The 19,506-nt window shown below is 34.9% G+C and overlaps 2 protein-coding genes and 1 long non-coding RNA gene across 4 annotated transcripts in view; 1 reads left to right on the top strand and 2 right to left on the bottom strand.

Annotated features, from left to right (window-relative positions):
- msraa (methionine sulfoxide reductase Aa) overlaps positions 1-3,920 on the bottom strand; it is an 88,798-nt gene extending 84,878 nt beyond the window's left edge. For both annotated transcript variants that reach the window (XM_051138328.1, XM_051138329.1), the window contains exon 1: positions 3,754-3,920. In XM_051138328.1, the coding sequence (XP_050994285.1) occupies positions 3,754-3,889 (136 nt within the window). In that variant the 5' untranslated portion in view covers positions 3,890-3,920. The remainder of the gene's footprint in view (positions 1-3,753) is intronic.
- A 2,568-nt stretch (positions 3,921-6,488) lies between these two features.
- LOC127183048 (uncharacterized) lies at positions 6,489-8,535 on the top strand. The gene is made up of 2 exons (XR_007829990.1): positions 6,489-6,991; positions 7,093-8,535. It is a non-coding gene; the product is annotated as an uncharacterized LOC127183048 (long non-coding RNA).
- Positions 8,536-11,328: 2,793 nt separating this feature from the next.
- Positions 11,329-19,506, bottom strand: part of ift172 (intraflagellar transport 172) — a 38,426-nt gene continuing 30,248 nt past the window's right edge. The window contains exons 39-48 of the mRNA XM_051138846.1: positions 18,320-18,406; positions 18,111-18,227; positions 17,862-17,972; positions 17,632-17,751; positions 15,967-16,062; positions 15,597-15,656; positions 14,516-14,614; positions 14,260-14,413; positions 12,039-12,130; positions 11,329-11,736 (exon numbers count right to left, since the gene is read on the bottom strand). Coding sequence (XP_050994803.1) covers positions 11,647-11,736; positions 12,039-12,130; positions 14,260-14,413; positions 14,516-14,614; positions 15,597-15,656; positions 15,967-16,062; positions 17,632-17,751; positions 17,862-17,972; positions 18,111-18,227; positions 18,320-18,406 — 1,026 coding nt within the window. The 3' untranslated portion in view covers positions 11,329-11,646. The remainder of the gene's footprint in view (positions 11,737-12,038; positions 12,131-14,259; positions 14,414-14,515; positions 14,615-15,596; positions 15,657-15,966; positions 16,063-17,631; positions 17,752-17,861; positions 17,973-18,110; positions 18,228-18,319; positions 18,407-19,506) is intronic.

Raw genomic sequence — 19,506 nt, 5'->3', positions numbered from 1 at the left:
CCTAATTTGGAACACCATTATTAGATATGTGCATGAGCAATCAACTAGTCAAGTTAAGTATTTATTCTGTACACTGCAAAAATATTTTTGTCTTTTTTCCAGCCAAGATATCTAAAAATTCTTAAATCAAGAAGGATTTAATAAGTCAAAACTAAGTGAGTTTTTGCTTAGAACAACCAAAATAATCTGCGAATGGGGTAAGCAAAATAATCTTATTTCAAACTGAAAAAATAAGGTTATTTTGCTTGTTTCAAGCAAAAACTCACATAATTTTGATGTATTTTTTTCTGAAAGCAAAACAATAATTTTTACTTGTCTAGAAAATCCTTCTTGAATTAATAATTTATAGATATGTGCTGGAAACAAAACTAAACAAAAAAGTAATAGCATTGTTTTGCTGTGTACTACCTAATCAACTAGTCAAAGTACGATTTGAATTTCACAAATTAATTTTACTTTGCATTTTTGCCTGGCAACATCCTACCAGATGAAAAATGTGGATTTTTTTAAAGCACATTAGTTTTTGATTGTTTGTTTGTTTTAAATGAAAATGTCTTATTTAAAGTTAAAAAGTCTATTTTATTTAAAACGTTTAAAGTACAAAGCACATAAAAGCTTTTTGCAAATGCAATAAAAGTCAATGGGGACCAAAGTTGTATCGGCCACCAGTGTTCTTGAAAAGTCATACAGGTTTGGAGCGGCATGACAATATATAAAGTCACACCTTAGTAAGCCAAAATCAAAGTAATAGCATTATTACTAAGTACAATTTTTTTAATTACTCAGTGTATTCCTATGATGGTGAAGCTATATTTTCAGCAGCCATTACTCCAATCTTCAGTGTCATATGATTCTTCAGAAATCATTTATATATGCTAAAATGGCTACTAAAAATTCAGCTTTGCCCACACAGGAATAAATTACATTTTAAAATATATTCAAATAGAAATCAGTTATTTTAAATTGTAATAATATTTCACATCATTACTGTTTTTGATCAAATAAATGGAGCCTTGGTGAGCAAAAGAGACTTCTTTCAAAATACTTAAAAAAAAAAAAAAAAATCCTAATTATTCAAGCAGTTTCAACTGGGGGACCTATTTTTTTGCATATTATAAAAAAGAAGTACAATCCCACTCCACAAGTCCACAGCAACTCCAGAACTTGAAAGAGCTGAACCAGTTCCCTCAGCACGCGAGCTAAGCGCCCACAAAAGTTTTTTTGTAAGAGCTGCTTGTGTTCAAAGAGACATCGCACTGCCCTAAGCTCTGATCTCATTCTTCCATCTGTTCTGTGGTCCGTAACCTTCAACCAGGTTCATTACATCTTCAAAGCGAGACACGTGTGTGTCAGTGTTGCAGAGTGTTACCTGGCAACCTTCCAGCTCCGCGGTGGAGTCCCGTTGCCAAGGGGAAGCCTTGAGAGGCGAGCGCTGATAATCAGTTCACTGCAGTCTGAAGGGGTGGATCCCTGCACGGGCACGCTTCATGCCATTGCACTGAACGCCAATGTGAGTTGCATGTCAAGCAGCCTGCGGATGCTCCGGAGAGCGAGCCGTTGCAAACACGTTATTTTTATACTTATTAACTTCTAAGCCCGGTTACAACAATATCTAATCTAAAGGTTCCTTTACAACTTAAGTCCACAGCTGTTCGTTTTAAAATCAATGCAAAGGCAATATCTCCAAAACTCAAAGGGACATGTCCGCTCGGACATGCTGCTGGGAGGACGGGACAATGTATATGGCTATAGCCCAAGGCTGAAAAGACAGAAAATTGCTAGTTCGACCTCCGAAAGAAACAAGCCTTGTGTTATCGCTATTGTGCCCTTGAGCAAGACAAGCGATTCGCTCCAAAAGGGATAGTTTTCTCAAAAAATGAAAATTCTGTCATTATTATGCTAACCACATGCTGGTATTTTTTTTCAGTATAACACAAAAGGATAATTGTAAAACAATGTACATGCTCATTTTTGTCCATATGAATAAAATAGCCCATACATTGCTCATGCAATTTCTCATTTTGTGTTCCAAGAAAAAAAAATAGGTTTGAAATGACATGATGTGAAAATAACAGGGGAAAAAATAATAAACTATTCTTTTTGTACCCACTTTAAATAAAAGTGTCATTGACAAAATGTTTTTACAAACTATTTTTGTTCTACAGGAGAAAAAGAAAAAACTTCTTATTATCAGTACACTTAAGAAACACAAAAGCATTTAAAATATGATTTATAATTGCTACTTATGGTTTTGTTTGTGAAAAAAAATGTAATTAATATATAACAAGATAAGTAGATAAGAAGTAACTTGTCTAGTCACATATCTAGATTTTTTTAAAAAACAATAATGTATTTTACTTTTTTACTTTTCATATATCTTTAACTCTTCAGTTAATGAAATAGTCATATGTTTATTTTTTGTTACAAGTAAACTTAGTAGAGACATAAACATAACTATACTGATAAGTATGACATTAAAACGTTTGGAATAACATATGATTGGAAGAATTATGAAAAAAAAAAAATTCTATTTGTGACCCTGGACCACAAAACCAGTCAGCAAGTAGCACGGGTATATTCGTAGTGGGTCAAAATTATCGATTTTTCTTTTATGCCAAAAGTCATTAGGATATGAATTAAAGATCATGTTTCATGAAAATATTTAGTAAATTTCCTACTGTAAATATATCAAAACTTAATTTATGATTAGTAATATGCATTCCTAAGAATTCATTTCGACAACGTTAAAGGTGATTTTCTCAGTATTTAGATTTTTTTGCACCCTTAGATTACAGATTTTCAAATAGTTGTACCATACATCAATGGAAAGCTTATTTATTCAGCTTTCATATATCTCAATTTAAAAAAAAATTGACGCTTATGACTGGTTTTGTAGTCCATGGTCACATTTATCGATAGTATAAACTATTCTTTTAATCCCAGGATGGCTGTCCCTTTAATAACTGCACCCACTTTGTTCATGTCTTTGGATAAAAGTGCTTGCTAAATAACTACTTACTATTCTAACTAGATGTTTTATTTTTTCAGTTTAAATGATGTCACTTAAACAGTGTGATTTAGAATTCGTAGCAGGCCTCCTGTTCCCATCAGAGCTCTTCACCCTACTTGAAGCAGCATTTCCATTTTTATGTAAGAGCCTGAGTCAGCTGTTCTGTTCCACTGCAAGTGTGCCTTTTATTGCCCTTTACTACCCTGTGCTCTTGCCTCTGAGGAGATAGATATTGAATATTTAATGCCAAGAGTGTTGGAGATATTACTCAGTAAAAAAAGACTTACTTTGAAAACATTTACCTTCACCTAAATGGTGCTTTAATGTAAAAAATGATGAAAATGTAAAGGGGAAAAGGGTTGAATAAGATGTAATGGTGTTACTATAAGGTGCCATGTCAAAACATATATGAGCTGATTATTGAGTAGGCAAATACGAGTAAATATCATCTGCAAATTCGCTATCTGTGCGTCTACAATCAACAAAATGATTTAGATGTATCTGCACCACTGCGCATGCGCGTCTCACACATCCAGGAAAAGCAAAACAAAGCCCCCAGTTCCTCGACCGCAGAAGACGCGAGATAGCTTTCTTTTGCACACGTAAGCTTCGGTTGCAATTCTGTAACCCATAACATTGTATCCATCTCATCGCGACTTCAAACTTTAAGCCACTGCCTTGTTTTGACAGCTCATAGCCGCGTTAGCGCTTCAGCCGAGAAAGACAAATTCACAACGTCTTACCTGACACTTTAATGCTCTGCTCCCTTCCAGGTAGCGCTTCCTCTGGATACGGCATTCGCACTTTGGAGGACATATCTCCCATTCTGTTTTGGACAAAATAACGCCAAACCAAACGCACGGAAGTCCGCGCGACCATGAACGCAAACACGCCGCACGTTGCACTTGTGTAACGATTACACAAGCGCGTGCTCGTTATCTATTTGGTTATATATTGTAAATAAGTAAGAGTGCTCTGATCAAATAGTTACGCAGCTAAAACTACTCCATAACCAGTGCTGTGTTGGAGGACATTCCTTCATCAGTGATTCAAAAAGTTTAGGTGCTTGGAATATGTTCTTAATAAAAAAAAAAGTGGTAAAGCTACTCATTTGTGTTGGCACTTTTTAAAAACATAGTTTTAAAATATTTTAATGGCTGCGTGGTGTGATAATTATTTTTTAATACCACTACTCCTAATTTGAGTTTATAAAATTCTATTTTAGATTAAATGTGCATCACATGGCACAATTTCACAACGTATTTTATGCACCACATTGTGTGTAATTTACAAAATGCTAATATTTTTGTGTTTGTGTCATTTGGAAGGTCATGATTTTTGATTATGTGGAGCATATTCTTAAAACGCAAAATGGGTGAGACTTCCGGTTGATTATCAGCTATATGGAAATAAGGAGAAGAATAATAACGTTAACAGTAAAACTGTTTGCACTACAAACCAGTGTGTTTATAATTAAGTTAGCACATTAAAATAGCACGGTAAAACACACCAATTTGTAATATCAAGCAAAACAAACATTTTGCACAGCTATAAACAGCTGTACACGGATGAGACCGGAAGCCTGACCCATAATATTTACAAATGGCCCCACCCGTTCTTACGGGAAAAAAGGTGGATGGTTTTAAGTGTGCTCATAAATATCTTGTCAGTGCATGTATTGTAAGAAATATTTGGTACACTCTTTATAAAAAGGTATGTCACTGGAGCAGTACGTACATATTGGTAATTTAAAGGTACATAGTCTATTATTACCTAAAGTATACATATAAGTACCTAAAAGATACAAAAGTGTACCTTTTGAAAAAGTACTGCCCCACAGCTTTTGTACCTTTTTCTGAGAGTATAAGTGTACAAAATTAGTTCAGGAAAATTATGTCAGTCCTTAAATCCAATTACATCACATTACACCTAATGTGAATTTGGGTTATCCACTTTATTTTTCCCGTAAGAGTGGGCGGTGCCATTTGTAAATTTTATGGGTCAGGCTTCAGGTCTCATGCCCGTCCAGCTATTATTAGCGGTATAAAACAGTTTTGCTGATTGATATTGCAAATTGGTGAATCTAACCATATTATTTTAATGTAATATCTTAATTAAAGTATACTGGTTTGTAGTGCAAACAGTTTTATCGTTTGCTGCACGTTGCTATTTTTCTCCTTATCACCCAGATAATGAACGTAAGTCCGCGTTCCACTTCCACGTTTTAGAAAAAGGTGAAAAGTGTTTAATTTTCTAATAATACCAACTGTAGCCTACAGATTCATAATAGTTTATAAGGGATATCTGCAATACATTATAAACAGACAGAAACAACACTGAGAAGCCACATCTTTGTTTAATGAGATGATATTCCCGGGCCCTTGAAGGTGTTGGCTGTCTGCGAGCACTCAGAGACAGTGTCTTTATCCATGTGTCGTCAGCATAAGGGTGGATTGAAAAGCTTTACCATCTGGAGTTCACCGCGTGTCGAATGTGTTTGTTCGAGACACGCGTGCGGCAGACGACAGTCCTCAAACTGCAACACAAGAGAGGATCAGGAGACCTCTGCTGACCTCAAAGCAAGTGCATGGACGGGTGTTAACCCACAGAATACTAAATCTATGGATAATTCATAGATAGATAGATTGCAACAGCGTCATTAAAGAGCTTTATGTTAGTATCGGTGCATAGCTACGTACAAAACATACGTATTGTAATTAATTTCAAGTTTGTCTTGTATATACAAACGTCTTCACGCTATTTTGATGTAGTTGATGTTAATCAGATATAAAGGTAATTCGGATTGCGCGAGTAAAATGATAAAATTCCCTTTAAAACAGATGAATAATTTGTACGCCAATCCAATACTCAGGCCTGCGTATTTTTAAAATCAGCCTGACGGGCTGTTGTGGGTTTACATCCCTAAACGAATGCAAACTATCAGTGATTTCGAGTCGGTGGAAACGTTTTTGTGTTCTAATAAAATGAGAAAAGGATAAAGATAAATCAGTGTTCGACAATAAATCAATGCGGCATGAGGGATGAGCGTGTGTGGGGGATGGGACTCAACGCGCAGATGACAGGCCATATGGAGTCGGCCTTCTTTTTTGGACACAATTTGATGAACTAATACTTTCTAAGGGTTTACTGCGGTGTTAACAAAATATTTATTTCACTTGAAAACGTTTACGTCGAATATTTAACAGTGAGTGGAATCATGGCGCACGATGACCTTATTTCTGTAAGGTGTTTGCGGTTTATTTGGCAATACGCATTCCATAAGAGCGTTAGATTTTTGTGTTGGGGTGTGTGAATGTAAAAATGTCCAGTTTGAAATAAAGACGTATTTTTGTTGTTCTTCAAATTTTAAAACAGTCTGAGTAGTAAATCTTGCGCACTAATTGCACATTCGTGCAAGAAATGAATAAAAAGAAAAAAAGTGCTTTATGAAATAAATCAAACGTGCGTCATGAAAAGTGCAGGAACTATTTTCCAAACGGCTAATGTTTAGTAACCCGACAGATGCCACCTCTTTCCACCAGAGTATAATCCTCTCTGAAGGGAAGGGAACAGAGGAGCAGGACGGAGAGCTTCAGTGTGTGTGATAAACTGGGCTGCTCTCCTCCTCTCTGTCAGATCGCGCTCTGCATCACACCATTTCACATGATGACCGACTCTGCTTACGAGCACCGAAACCTTCAGCTCTGGCTATTTGCTTCCAACGTGCTTTTTTTTCTGCTTTCTCTTTTTCGTTTATCTTGAAGAAATTTGAGTGATGCAACACTGTAAGCGGAAATGATTTATGTCGCATCCTACAGCATCAAGGTGCGCAAAAGCGTGCGGAACATTTGATGGTTTTGGAAGGACGCTCTTCTGCAGCGACTGCCTTGTGGACATTTCCCCACACTGGATATACGGACAGTTATTATCTCGGGGGATAAAAACCTATTGTTTATATCCTGCTTCGCAAGGTGTATTTGTGTAAGTTTTGATGAAATCGATGTGCATTGTTTTTGCAAATTGTTCATGTCAACCAACTGCGTCTGTTTTACTAAAGCATGTTTCTTTTTTCCTTCTTATAGCGCGTATAACGGCTGACTGTAAATGCACTGAGGTGCCACTGTATCAAATGATGCCAGGCTATATTAATAGGTTCTTTGATTTTCAGACTGAATGGACGTCACTGAAAGGATCGCCTAATTAAAATCCTATTTGCGGGGAATTTTCCTTTCTGTGTATGGTGCAAGGTTGGCTTTGACAAATGGTCTCCTCCACTTTTTTCCCAATATTTAGTTTGCCCCCTCCTGATGCAGGTGCTTTCAACTGCCCCCACCTTCTAACATATACCCCGCCCGACCCCCCACAAGAGGCGGCGGTGTCTCTGGTTTAGCCCCACAGTTTTCCCCCTTCTTTCTTACCTCTGCTGCATTTTGCATGAGCTATCTAGGTCATTAGCATTTTAGCGTATGCAAGACTTGACAAAGCTGGTGAGGAGCCAGATGGGCCCTCTACTATTTTTTTTATATCTCATGGGAGTTGAGCAAGGGACCAACTGCAGCAAGCCACTGAGAGAGCTTTCTTTTTATTGCCATCATTCGGGCCTTATGTTGCACCAACACATGATGGAGAGATGCGCACCGTCCTGTGGAAATAACGCATTCGAAAAAATAGGTAATGTAATAAATGGGAACGCTTGTTTGAATGATGATGTGATGCACAGATGCTTTAAGGATGCATGATGCTCTGTGCAGTGTTGGATGCTCATGCTACGCCAGTCGGAGGAGGACGTAGACATTTTGGTGCAACATCTTTGCTCTAGCTATAGTTGTGCGATTCGGAACATTGTGGTTGCAAACAGGCCTGCTTTTCTTCGTGTTCACAGCGGACCTTGATTTAAATGTCCATACAATTAAGGCACGCGGTGAATGCCAAGAGAGATGGCAAATATCATCGATGATTGATTTTAGAACTGCACAGCGCATATAGTCCGTGCTTTGCGATGCATGACAGTTCTTATTTTTCTTTCGTTCCGTTTTTGCGAGAACGCGTGTGTGTGGAGGCGAGCCGACGCATCAATGCGGCCAAACTGGTCTTTAATATTTCATTGCGTTCTTCCAAAATTTTGTGTTGCGCAAAAGAGCGTATCATGGAACATTGTGAAGTGTCATTACGCATATACGAGTTTAAAACTGATGAAACGTCTTTTTGTCATTTACTGTCTATTTAGAGGACGCTTAAAATCTAGAAATGCCATATAGTCTCATTTGCAGACTATGTGGGGACACGATGTCTTCAGGAGAAGATGAAGAATAATAAGGATAGAAAAGTTGTGAGGCCTACTTTGACTGCCAAATTAAACAGAACGCACTGATTTCTTAAATGCCTGAACATTCAAGACATTCAGGACGACAGCACTTGTCTTATGTCCTAATAAGGGCACTGAAAATATTGAGCTTGTACGTTTGTATTGTATTTATGAGTGTGTAAATAATTTTAGCCTGTCAATAAAATCACATATTCACTAAGCAGACATTACTTTCTTTTTATTTTTTCACGCAATCTCATATTTCGATTCATCAGAACATTTTTATCTATAGGACAAAATATGTTCTAAAACCTGTTTTCACACACAAAAATCGCAATCTTACATCTGTATACACTTCATTTTTACAATAGAATATGATGTTAATGATTCTCAGTGATTAAGACGCAGGCCGCGAACTTTTTAAACGTAGTTTAAGCAATATTTCATATAAAATTCGAAATGAAAATGACCTTCGCAATTCACAAAATCTACATTTTGCGTCGAAAAGATGCAAGCAAAAATGCACCACGGCCTGATTCTGTAGAATCATTTTAAGTTCTACTAAAAACTTTTTTTTATCTTCTAGTTCTAGAAAATCTTCTGTATGTATATTTTAATGAACTCAACTATAAAAAAAGAGAAGCAAAAAATAACTCAAGAACCGTGTACAGCAAACATTGTTATTTCCTTTATTTTAAAGAGTGTATAAATGAGAAATGCACGCTTTTATTCCGGTGTGAGATTAAGGAAACTGAAGCGGATTGACATTACAGGCGCCTTAAACATAGCATGAATTCCAGCTGTTGTCATAATATTTCATCTTCACTTCATTCATGTTCATTTTTAGAGATCTGTACATCCAAATCAGTGTTTCATCTTTGTATTCCTAGTTCCTACCCTATTCAGTAACCGTGAACTTATTTTTCAAGGTCATTTAATGGTTGCTTTTGGAAATGTAGGCCTGTAGGCTTTTACCAAATCGTTTTTCTAATTAAATAGGCAAATTAAACTAAATTATATTAGGTAAACGCGTAAACAGATTATATTCGCCAACCATTTAATAATTTCTGTACCTTATCAGCGTTTGTACCAAACGAATTGTAATGGTTTCCGTCCAGAAGACTACTAGGGTAACGTTATGTACTATTTGGGTTTGAGATTTATGTTATTAAAACATTATTCTGTATAGAATTTACAGGCCTTCTTCCTGTTCCAAAACTAAATGCAACGCGTAGTGCTTTTACAGATTAAGCGTTCAGGCAATTCAAGCCAATAAATGGGAACAATCAAGATGTAATTTTACAAACCAAGCTTGCATTGCTTTACTGGCTGGAGTTTTCGTTTCAAACGTTTAAGACAGAAACGCAACGGCGCAGATTGCCTGACATAAAGGGCCTCATACTACTGGAAGTGAACGATGTAACCTCGAACCAGTACACTAAAATGCCCAAAGACAAAGCAGTACAGGAAAATAATACATTATGCAGAACACAGAATTTTCCGCCTTTTAGCAACATGCCCTTTCTGAGACTCAAACCGCGTGCGGCCTTGTCGAAAATGCTATATCCTTTAAAGGGTATTTAAGGACACTGCATAATGTCAGATCAACCTCATTAGGCAGAGGTGTAGCCTACATTAGCATATTTCATCAAAGGAATATTTAGGTCGCAGATTAAATTCAGCTGCCCCTGTATTTCAATCAGCGAGTTGGTAATTTTTTGTAAATGTTGATTTTTGAAGGACGCGGGGACACGGTGGCAGTGGGAAACAAAGTAAGTAAGATTTACATGGGTGGATTTAAATGAAAAGTTACTGGATTAGAATAAAATAACAGTTAAAATTACAAATTAAAAAATAGAGTTGGAAAACATGGACTATTATGACCACATACAGAGTTAGCCTATGTTAATTGGTAATGGTCACAGAAGACTAAGCTTGTGACAAAGGTCAACATAACTTTGGTGTCTCTTCAGGGTGCAAATTACACAGTTATTTTAAATTAACTCAAGTTTTAAACAATTTTAAACATCGGCTAAAAGATTTAAATGTAAACGTACCCTGTCAGTTGAGGTACTTCAAAATGTCATTTCGCGCCACTATCAGTAAGATCAACGTCGGTCATCTAAAACACTAACGTGACATGAATAAAACATTACAGTGTGTTTGTGATATATTTGTTATGTAAATTTACAATAAATTAATGAATAGTTACATTATACGTGTAAAGCTTTATCGCCATAAAGCGTTTGAAAGCTCGAAAACGGCGTACTGTTGCTATGGTTACCTTCAGTTCGTTAGGTAAATGTTTGGCTACAGTTGAAAATACGTTAAATATGACGTTAAAAACGCGCGTATATAGAAAATAAGCATGTGTACTTTAACTGACTCCCAAACCTTTTGACTTTGATGGCTCAGGCCTCCTTTAGTAGGTCTGACCTCCATAAATCATTCCTTGTGTTAGTTCTTTATTTACTATCTTCTTATGCAACCAAAGCAACTAGGAACCATCAGTGTAATGATCCGTCTAGTTATATAATAACTAGAAATTAAAATCAAAACCACCCACAAGTCTACTAATTTCTTTGATGCTTATTTTTACATATTAAAATATTCACAGTATAACGATGCCTCATAGTTTAATGCGTTTTTATGGAACAAAACCCTGGCTTGAAATAAAAAGGAGTACTCCACATTATTATTGCATCATCATGAGAACTTAAAAATGTACCAGGCCATGAGTGTGTGTGTGTCCTCTTTAACCCCCAACACGTTATGGTCTCCACAAGGTGGCGTTGTTTGACAGGTGACTATTAATTATCATAAACCAGTTAATCATTATACATAAAAAAAATAAACTACACTAGTGAATGGCACTGAGAAATTATAGCACATAAGTTTAGAAATGTTATCCAACTTAACAGTTCAACAATAATTCTGATTTATAAAATAAGGACATGATATTTGGTTTTTATTTAACATATCCTCAAACAAATATCCATGAGAACACTGAAAATCTTTATGAAATGTTCATTTTATTTAGTGTTTAAATATCAAAATATCCAACTCATATTAACTAGAGAAATACGTATTATAGTTACAGATGCTTTCTGCATTTAAGCATATTTAACACACATTCAGGCACTGACCTTATGATACTACAGCTATAAAAAAATGGTCAGGGAATGATGACCAAGAAGTGAACATTGCCTTTAAAAGAGAATGAAAAAGGCTGATTAAATGTTTAAGCAGAACAGCTGGGAGGCAAACGTGAGGAAGTGAAGAACAGGATGACGACAGATAGAGAAATAGATATTGTGCACCTTCCCCGGTCTTAGTGGAAGGAATATCCAGCTGAAGGGAGTCCTCCGCACCACTGTGTGATAAATTTCAGCACATCCTGACATTCTGGACTGTGAGTGGTCTAATGGGTGAAACAAAAACAAGCAATCATGATCAAAGCACCGCAGGCGACCCCAGGCAGGATGGATGGGACAAACTGTGAAGTAATGTGAAAATTGCAAATGCACCCACAAGGATAAAAAAACGATGATGAAATATGTCGAAAGAGAACATTTACATTTACTTCAACAAAACACATGCTAATAAATTCAGTCCTGTGTGTTAACTTTTGATCAAGAGAACAAATTAATTATAAATCAAACGATTGCGCTGTGATTGAAGACTAACTGTGAAAGCGCAGAGGTAACAATGACTAACTTGTACCTTTGTAGCCATCAAGAATTTGTTCCAGTCATCTTTATTTGCTGCCATCCCTGGTCTTTTGAACTCGATTTTATTTCGCAGGACAGGGTAACCTGTGTTCCAAATGAAAAGAAGATAAAGAAATACTTGTGTTTTGTAATTGCACACCTAAAGAGATAGTTCAGCCAAAATGAAAATTCTGTCATTAATTACTCACCCTCATGTCGCTCCAAACCCGTAAGACCTTCGTTCAACTTCAGTGCACAAATTAAGATATTTTTGATGAAATCTGAGAGCTGTCTGACCATGAATAGACAGCAACGGAACTATTATGTTTAAGGGCCCGAAAGGTAGTAAGGACATTGTTAAAAAAGCTGATGTGACATCAGTGGTTCAACCTTAATTTTATGATGTCCCTTGCAATCTGTCTGGGCCTTGAATGTGTCAGCTGCGTAGCTGTCTATGCAGGTTCAGAAAGCTCTTGGATTTAATTAAAAATATCTTAATTTGTGTCCCGAAAATGATCAAAGGTCTCATGGTTTTGGAATGACATGAGGGTGAGTAATTAATGACAGAATTTTCATTTTTGGGTGAAATATCCCTTTAAAGGGACAGTTCACCAAAAAAAAAAAAAAAAAAAAAAAAATCACTTAAAGGAGAAAATTTGAAGAATGTACAATGAAAGTCAATGGAGTCCAAAACAACACTAGATTCCACTGACAGTCACTGCGTGGACAAAATGCAGACACACACACACACAAAAAAATCTTTTTTGTTTCACAGAAGAAATAAAGTTATACAGGTTTGAAAAAAAATCATGAGAGTGTGTAAATGACTGAATTTTCATTTTTGGGTGAACTGTCCCTTTAAAAGAGCCAGTTCACAAGCAATTTAAAGGATAGGTTTAACTTCAAGAATAAAAAATTCCTCATAATTGACTCACCCTATGTCATCAAAGATGTTAATGTCTTTATTTCTTCAGTCAAAAAGAAACTAAGGTTTTTGAGGAAAACATTTCAGGATTTTTCTCCATATAGTGGACTTCAATGGGGATCAGCAGGATGACGGTCCAAACTGCAGTTTTAATGCGGCTTCAAAGGGCTCTACATGATCCCAGCTAAGGAATAAGGGTCTTATCTACCAAAACGATCTGTCATTTTCTAAAAAATATTAAAATGCATATACTTTTTAAGCACAAATGCTCGTCTCCCACCCGTCACGTAGGCGGAAGTACCAACTAGTGTTGTCACGATACCAAAATTTTGACTTCAATACGATACCTGACTAAAATATTTCGATACTACTACTGAATGGATACTACCACAAAAAATAAGAATAACAAGAAAAGTTTTATCTTTGTTATTAATAATAAGAACAAAGATGCAAGTGACAACCTGAAGGACAAATACAATAAAACAAAGACACAAATTAAATAAATGGGCCCTATGAAGTCAGTTTTATTCCTTCCCAAATTCCGTTTTTTTCCATTTTAATTTTTCTGGATTCCATTTTTTTTCCTGTTCTGTGAAGACCTTTGCATTTTTGTTTGTATATATGACGATGGTTTTTCTAAAAAGTAACGGTATAATGCTTATGAAGTGACTCTCAGAGCAGTTCTAAAGATTATGTTTATGTATTTATGTACTCACATATTGAGGTAGCACAGTCATGAGCCACAAGCTTCATGAGCGCTTCAGTATGTGGGTAGTAAACAAAACCATGCGTCCGCGCCATTCATTCATACAGAGATGCACTGAACACACAGAATTCATGAATAGACAAATTCTGTGATATTTCTCGTTATACAGTAAATTCCGTTTTAATGACTGGATCCCACAATTCTGTCTGCTTCGCAGTAATCATAGGGCCCTAAGCAAACCGCTTTACTCAGGATTATGGCTCTTATCAAAATGCATTCTTTTTTAGAAAATGACCAAGCATTTCACTAGGTAAGACCCTTATTCCTCGGCTGGGATTGTGCAGAGCCCTTTGAAGCTGCACTGAAACTGCAATTTGGATCTTCAACCCGCTGGCTCCCACTGAAGTCCACTATATGGAGAAAAATCCTCAAAAACCTTATTTCTTTTTGACTGAGAAAAGAAGCACATGAACATTTTGGATGGTAAGGGGTTGAGCAAATTATCAGGAAATTTGTATTCTGGAAGTGAACTAATCCTTTAAAGGAAACATTGAATCAACTGTGACTATCACACCGGACAGTCTTTTGTGCATATTGCCTCACCTGTGATGACGCAAGGTAGGGACCGGATGCCTGTGCCGGCAGCCACTAGGGAAGCTTCGTACGTGCCTCTCTCATCCTTCGGAAGCACCTGCTCCACTCGCTGGTCCATGGACACAGTCAGAACCCATTCCCTAATCTCCTCCCTCTTCTCCACCTGAAACACAGCCAACGGGAAGAGTTTACTCAAGGAGTAAAAAAAAGAAAATAAATAAATAAATACACAAGCACAGGTGCAGCGTTTGTGGCAAAGGCTTACGGTGACATGTAGCTTCGAAGGCACGGGGACCTCAAATGGGATATCTGTATCCTGGAAGTCTGTGTGATCTAAAGCATCCAACGTGCCCTCATCAATGCCCTGAAAATGGAAAACAAACACTGAAATTTGTTGTTTAAAGAATGTTATTAAAAAGGTACAATAAAAATAGCATTTGAAGCATTTTAATTTCCACTCAGCAATAATTTGCAATCAGCACTAGTGTTATAAATTTCTACTTGGTTATGTTTAAAGCTCACTTAAATTTGTTTTAGATCATTAGACATGACATTTACGGTGTCTTGGAGGTTTGTCTGAAACCAGTTTCTTCGGGAGGTACAATATTGTTCAAATGTTTAATGTTTTGGAAAGAACTCTTATGCTTACCAAGGCTGCAATTATTTGATCAAAAATGCAATAAAACAGCAATATTGTGAAATATTATTATAATTTAAAACAACTGTTTTCTTTTTCAATATATTATATATTAAATCAAATTTATTCCTGTGATGCAAAGCTGAATTTCTGCAGCCATTAATATATTAGAATGATTTCTGAAGGATCATGTGACACTGAAGACTGGAATAATGATGCTGAAAATTCAGCTTTGCATCAGAGGAATAAATCATATTTTAAAATATATTTGCATTGAAAACAGTTATTTTACATTAAAATAATATTTCACAATATTATTTTTTTTCTGGATTTTTAATCAAATAAATCCAGCCTTGATAAGCAGAAACCTCTTTAAAAAAACATTAAAAATCGTACTAATCTCAAACTTTTGAACGGCAGTGTGTATATATATACAGATGCATTTATTTGAATTTTTTATTTTTTTACGATATGTTTTTAATTTCACTTTTGATCAATTTAATCCATCTTTACTAAATAAATTATTATATAACAAAAAAATCTTCCTGACTTCAAACCTTTGACTCTGTAAAGTCTGTACAGTCAATGAATAACTTGGCAGTGAGGCAGCAAGACAGCTGTCTCTGTGAGTGATCTGTAATGTTTAAGTTTGTTTCATATGAAAGATACTCATCAGACTGCGCACACACAAGCAGACATCTTTACTTACATCAGCCAAATCCAAAAAGCGGTTGAGGAAGATAAAAGCCATGTTCTCCCATTCCACCGCCTGCATGAGAAATATTCATCAGTGACACGCCGAACTGAAGAAGCACAAATTAAAAATGAAAAGTTTAAGGAATATTTAAAAAGAACTCCAGAAAGAGGACACGTCGCCGCTTCACAACGCGAGGCAACACGAACTGCTTTGCGAATCAAATTATTCACACTTGCTGTGAGCTCTTACTGAAGCAAACAGAGGAGAATTAAGCCAATTTCCCAGGGCTCTTAGCTGCCATCCTGTTCTCTGTCTCACATGAATGCTTGAAGCAGCTATGTGAGTGTGTGTGTGTTTGGAGCTGGGCTCACTGTGAGTTCACCTTGGCTGCCAGGCCGGCCTCATAAAAGGCCTTGTCAGCTGGAATGAGCTCGGTGTGCCTCAGGAGAGAGATGGAGAGCTTGGCCACCACAGAACTCTGTAGACAAGTAAACACATATGTAAAATTTCAGTGATGCAGATAACAAAGGTGAAGTAAAGTACACTCTCCTATGCTAGTTTATTATGTTAAGTCAACATTGGGTTTACCTGATGACATTGGGGCTGGACTACACTACCAGTCAAAAGTTTTTGAACAGTAAGATTTTTAATGTTTTTTAAAGAAGTACTCTACTGCTCATCAAGCCTGCACTTATTTGATCCAAAGTACAGCAAAAACAGTACAATTTTGAAATATTTTTACTATTTGAAATAACTACTTTCTGTTTGAATATATTTTAAAATGTAATTTATTCCTGTAATTTCAAAGTAAAATTTTCAGCATCATTACTCCAGTCTTCAGTATCATATGATCTTTCAGAATTAATACTTTTATTTAGGAAGGATGCTTTAAATTGATCAAAAATTATGATAAAGAAATTTATAATGTTACATAAGATTTCTATTTAAATAAATAAATGCTGTTCTTCTGAACTTTCTATTCATCAAAGAAACCTGGAAAAATTCTACTCAGCTGTTTTCAACATAATAATAATAATAATAATAATACAATTTTGAGCAGCAAATTAGAATATTAGAATGATTTCTGAAGGATCACATGACTTGAGTACTGATGCTTAAATTCAGCTTTGAAGTCACAGGAATAAATTACATTTTAAAATATATTCAAATAGAAAGCAGTTATTTTAAATAGTAAAAATATAAAAAAAAAATTGTACTGTTTTTGCTGTACTTCAGATCAAATAAATGCAGGTTTGGTGAGCAAATGAGACTTCTTTAAAAAAAAAAAAAAAAAAAAAAAAAAAATTACTGTTCAAAATAATGTAGGACAGGACTTTATTTTAACCATCTGAAAAATACCCATTGATATTTTATATTATTGGTTAATATTTTCCTTCAACTTACAGCCATTTTTACATTAGCAGAGAATTTTTAGATGCTATATTGATGAAATATTATGAAAACAAAGATTTTTTTTCTGCAGCATGTAATTTCAAACTTGTTGGATGTCATTAGGGTTTTTTTATTATTTGATCAAACATAGAGTAAAAATAGTAATACTGTGAAATAATATTACAATTATAATACAAAAAAATATAATATTTTATCATATTTTTGTAATGTAATATTTTAATATATTTTACTGTATTTTTTTTTCCTGTGATGTAAAAGCTGATGTTTTCAGCAGCAGTTCCAGCCCTCAGTGTCACATGATCCTTTAGAAATCATTGTAATATGCTTATTTGATGCTCAAGAAATTTGGTGCTGCTTAATATTCTTGTGGAAACCATGACATTTTTTCAGTTATTTTATTTATTTTATTTTATTTTGTTTTATTGATGAATAGAATGTTTTAAAAAACACCATTTATTTGAAATATAAATATTTTGTAACATTATAAATGCCACTTTTTAACTAATTAAGGCACCTTGCTGAAGAGAAATTTTCAATATATTAAAAAAAAAATCTTACTGAATCTTACTGAAGGGTTTATGTGATATCAAAATGCATATGCAATACAAATATCTGCTGTGAAGTATATACACACCAGCTGGTCAATGCCTTTGGCTGCAGAGCGGGTGGCGTAATAGTGAGCAACCAGCAGCATCTGCTCGAACTCCTCATGGGCTGGAGAATTAGCTTCTGAAGACTTGGTCAGGTTTTCACACTGCACAACACAGAGATACTGTCAGATTCACTATTTCCCACTTGAATATAAAATCAATACTGACTAAATAATGCCCCAAGTGTGAGCCGCCATAGTAACCCAGAGCTCACCAGCAGTAGAAGGACGTCCCTCAGATCGGCCCACATCCGATAAGCTTCCGCACAATCCCGGTCCCTTAAGCTCACCAGCTCCAGGAACATGCGCTTGTAGATGTTGAAGTTCTGCAATAGTGGAGGGAAGAAGAAACATGTTTCTGATTAAATTTAAAACTCCTTATGATTGAAAGAGATCATGCATCATTTGCTTTCTTACGTAAAAATAAAGAGTTTGGTTTATTATGCACACATGACTGCATGTACCTGTGAATATGCTGGCACACCATGCTGGGTGTAAAGGTTGAGTACTTTCTCTGCATCACCCTCTTTGATCAAGTGAGTGGCGTACAGAGCGATGTACTTGTGCAGGACCTTAAAATTCTGTTGGAGAAGGGAAAGGCAGATACTCTGTGAAAATGCTGCCATGTTTCCACACTGACATGTGTGGAGGGGAAGAACAGATGAATTGGCACCTGTTTTGAGGCTGTGTCAATACATTTCTCCCACTGTCCTCTCTCAGCGTACATGTCAAGGGCAGCCACCACATCTACTCCAACCAACTGAAAATAAAGGAAAACTATTAGGACAAACTGACATTTAAAACTGTTAAAACAATTACTAATAACGTTACAAATATTAATAATAGTATTTTTTTAATGTTTTTAATGCCACATCAGCACCAATGGCTATATTCAATGCAACATTAACAGTATCATTTCAAAGCATCATTTACAATAATATAACTTTTTTCTTAAGAAACAATCACTACATAAACACCTAAAAATCATGTAGAATTTTTCAGTTTAATCAATGATAAAAATTCAAAATTCCTTTCAAGAGAGACCTTTTTAAAAATGTCTTTTAATATATTTTCTAAACAAAAACGTTGTCTAATATAATTTAAAATTGGACATTCAATTAAATATGTTTTACAAACAAAAAATTCTGACATAAGTCACAAACTGGTTTCAATAAACATGAATGAGTGAGTCTTGAATGTCCAAATTAATATAATTCAGTTGTATATACAACCTGATCATGTTTATTTTAAAAACAGTATAATATTAATACTAATAATATAAAAGCAAACAACTATGCTAATAATAATAATTAATATTAATTAATATTATTATTATTATAATTAACATGATTGTTTATTTTATATTATCATTAATAATATCTTTTATCATTTAATAACAATTAATTTGATATTTTATATTATTATTATTCATTTATTTTATATTAAATGAATACTGACCAAAAATAAAAGAAAACTAACATGACAAATTAGGATTTAAATGAATTCAAACTATTCCCCAAAATATCAAAAATATAGATTATATATTATTATATAATTACAATTAAATGTATAAAATATATTAATATTAATAATATCAAAATAAACCATGTTAATTATATTTATAAATATAATAAATAACCATGACAATAATAAGATGATGAAGAATGATTGAATACTGAAAAAGGATAAAAATAAACCTGGCCATATCCATTATTATTATTATTATTATTATTATTATTACTACAACAACAACAATAATAAACATACTATAAAAACAAACAATTATGCTTATTATTATTAATATAATTGTTTATTTGATATTATCATTAATAATATATTTTTATCATTTTATAGTAATTA

Source organism: Labeo rohita, chromosome 20 (assembly GCF_022985175.1).
Source record: "Labeo rohita strain BAU-BD-2019 chromosome 20, IGBB_LRoh.1.0, whole genome shotgun sequence".
In the NCBI taxonomy this organism is placed as follows: domain Eukaryota; kingdom Metazoa; phylum Chordata; class Actinopteri; order Cypriniformes; family Cyprinidae; genus Labeo; species Labeo rohita.
The sequence above is the reverse complement of the archived record's forward strand: the minus strand, read 5'-3'. Positions and strand labels throughout refer to the sequence as shown.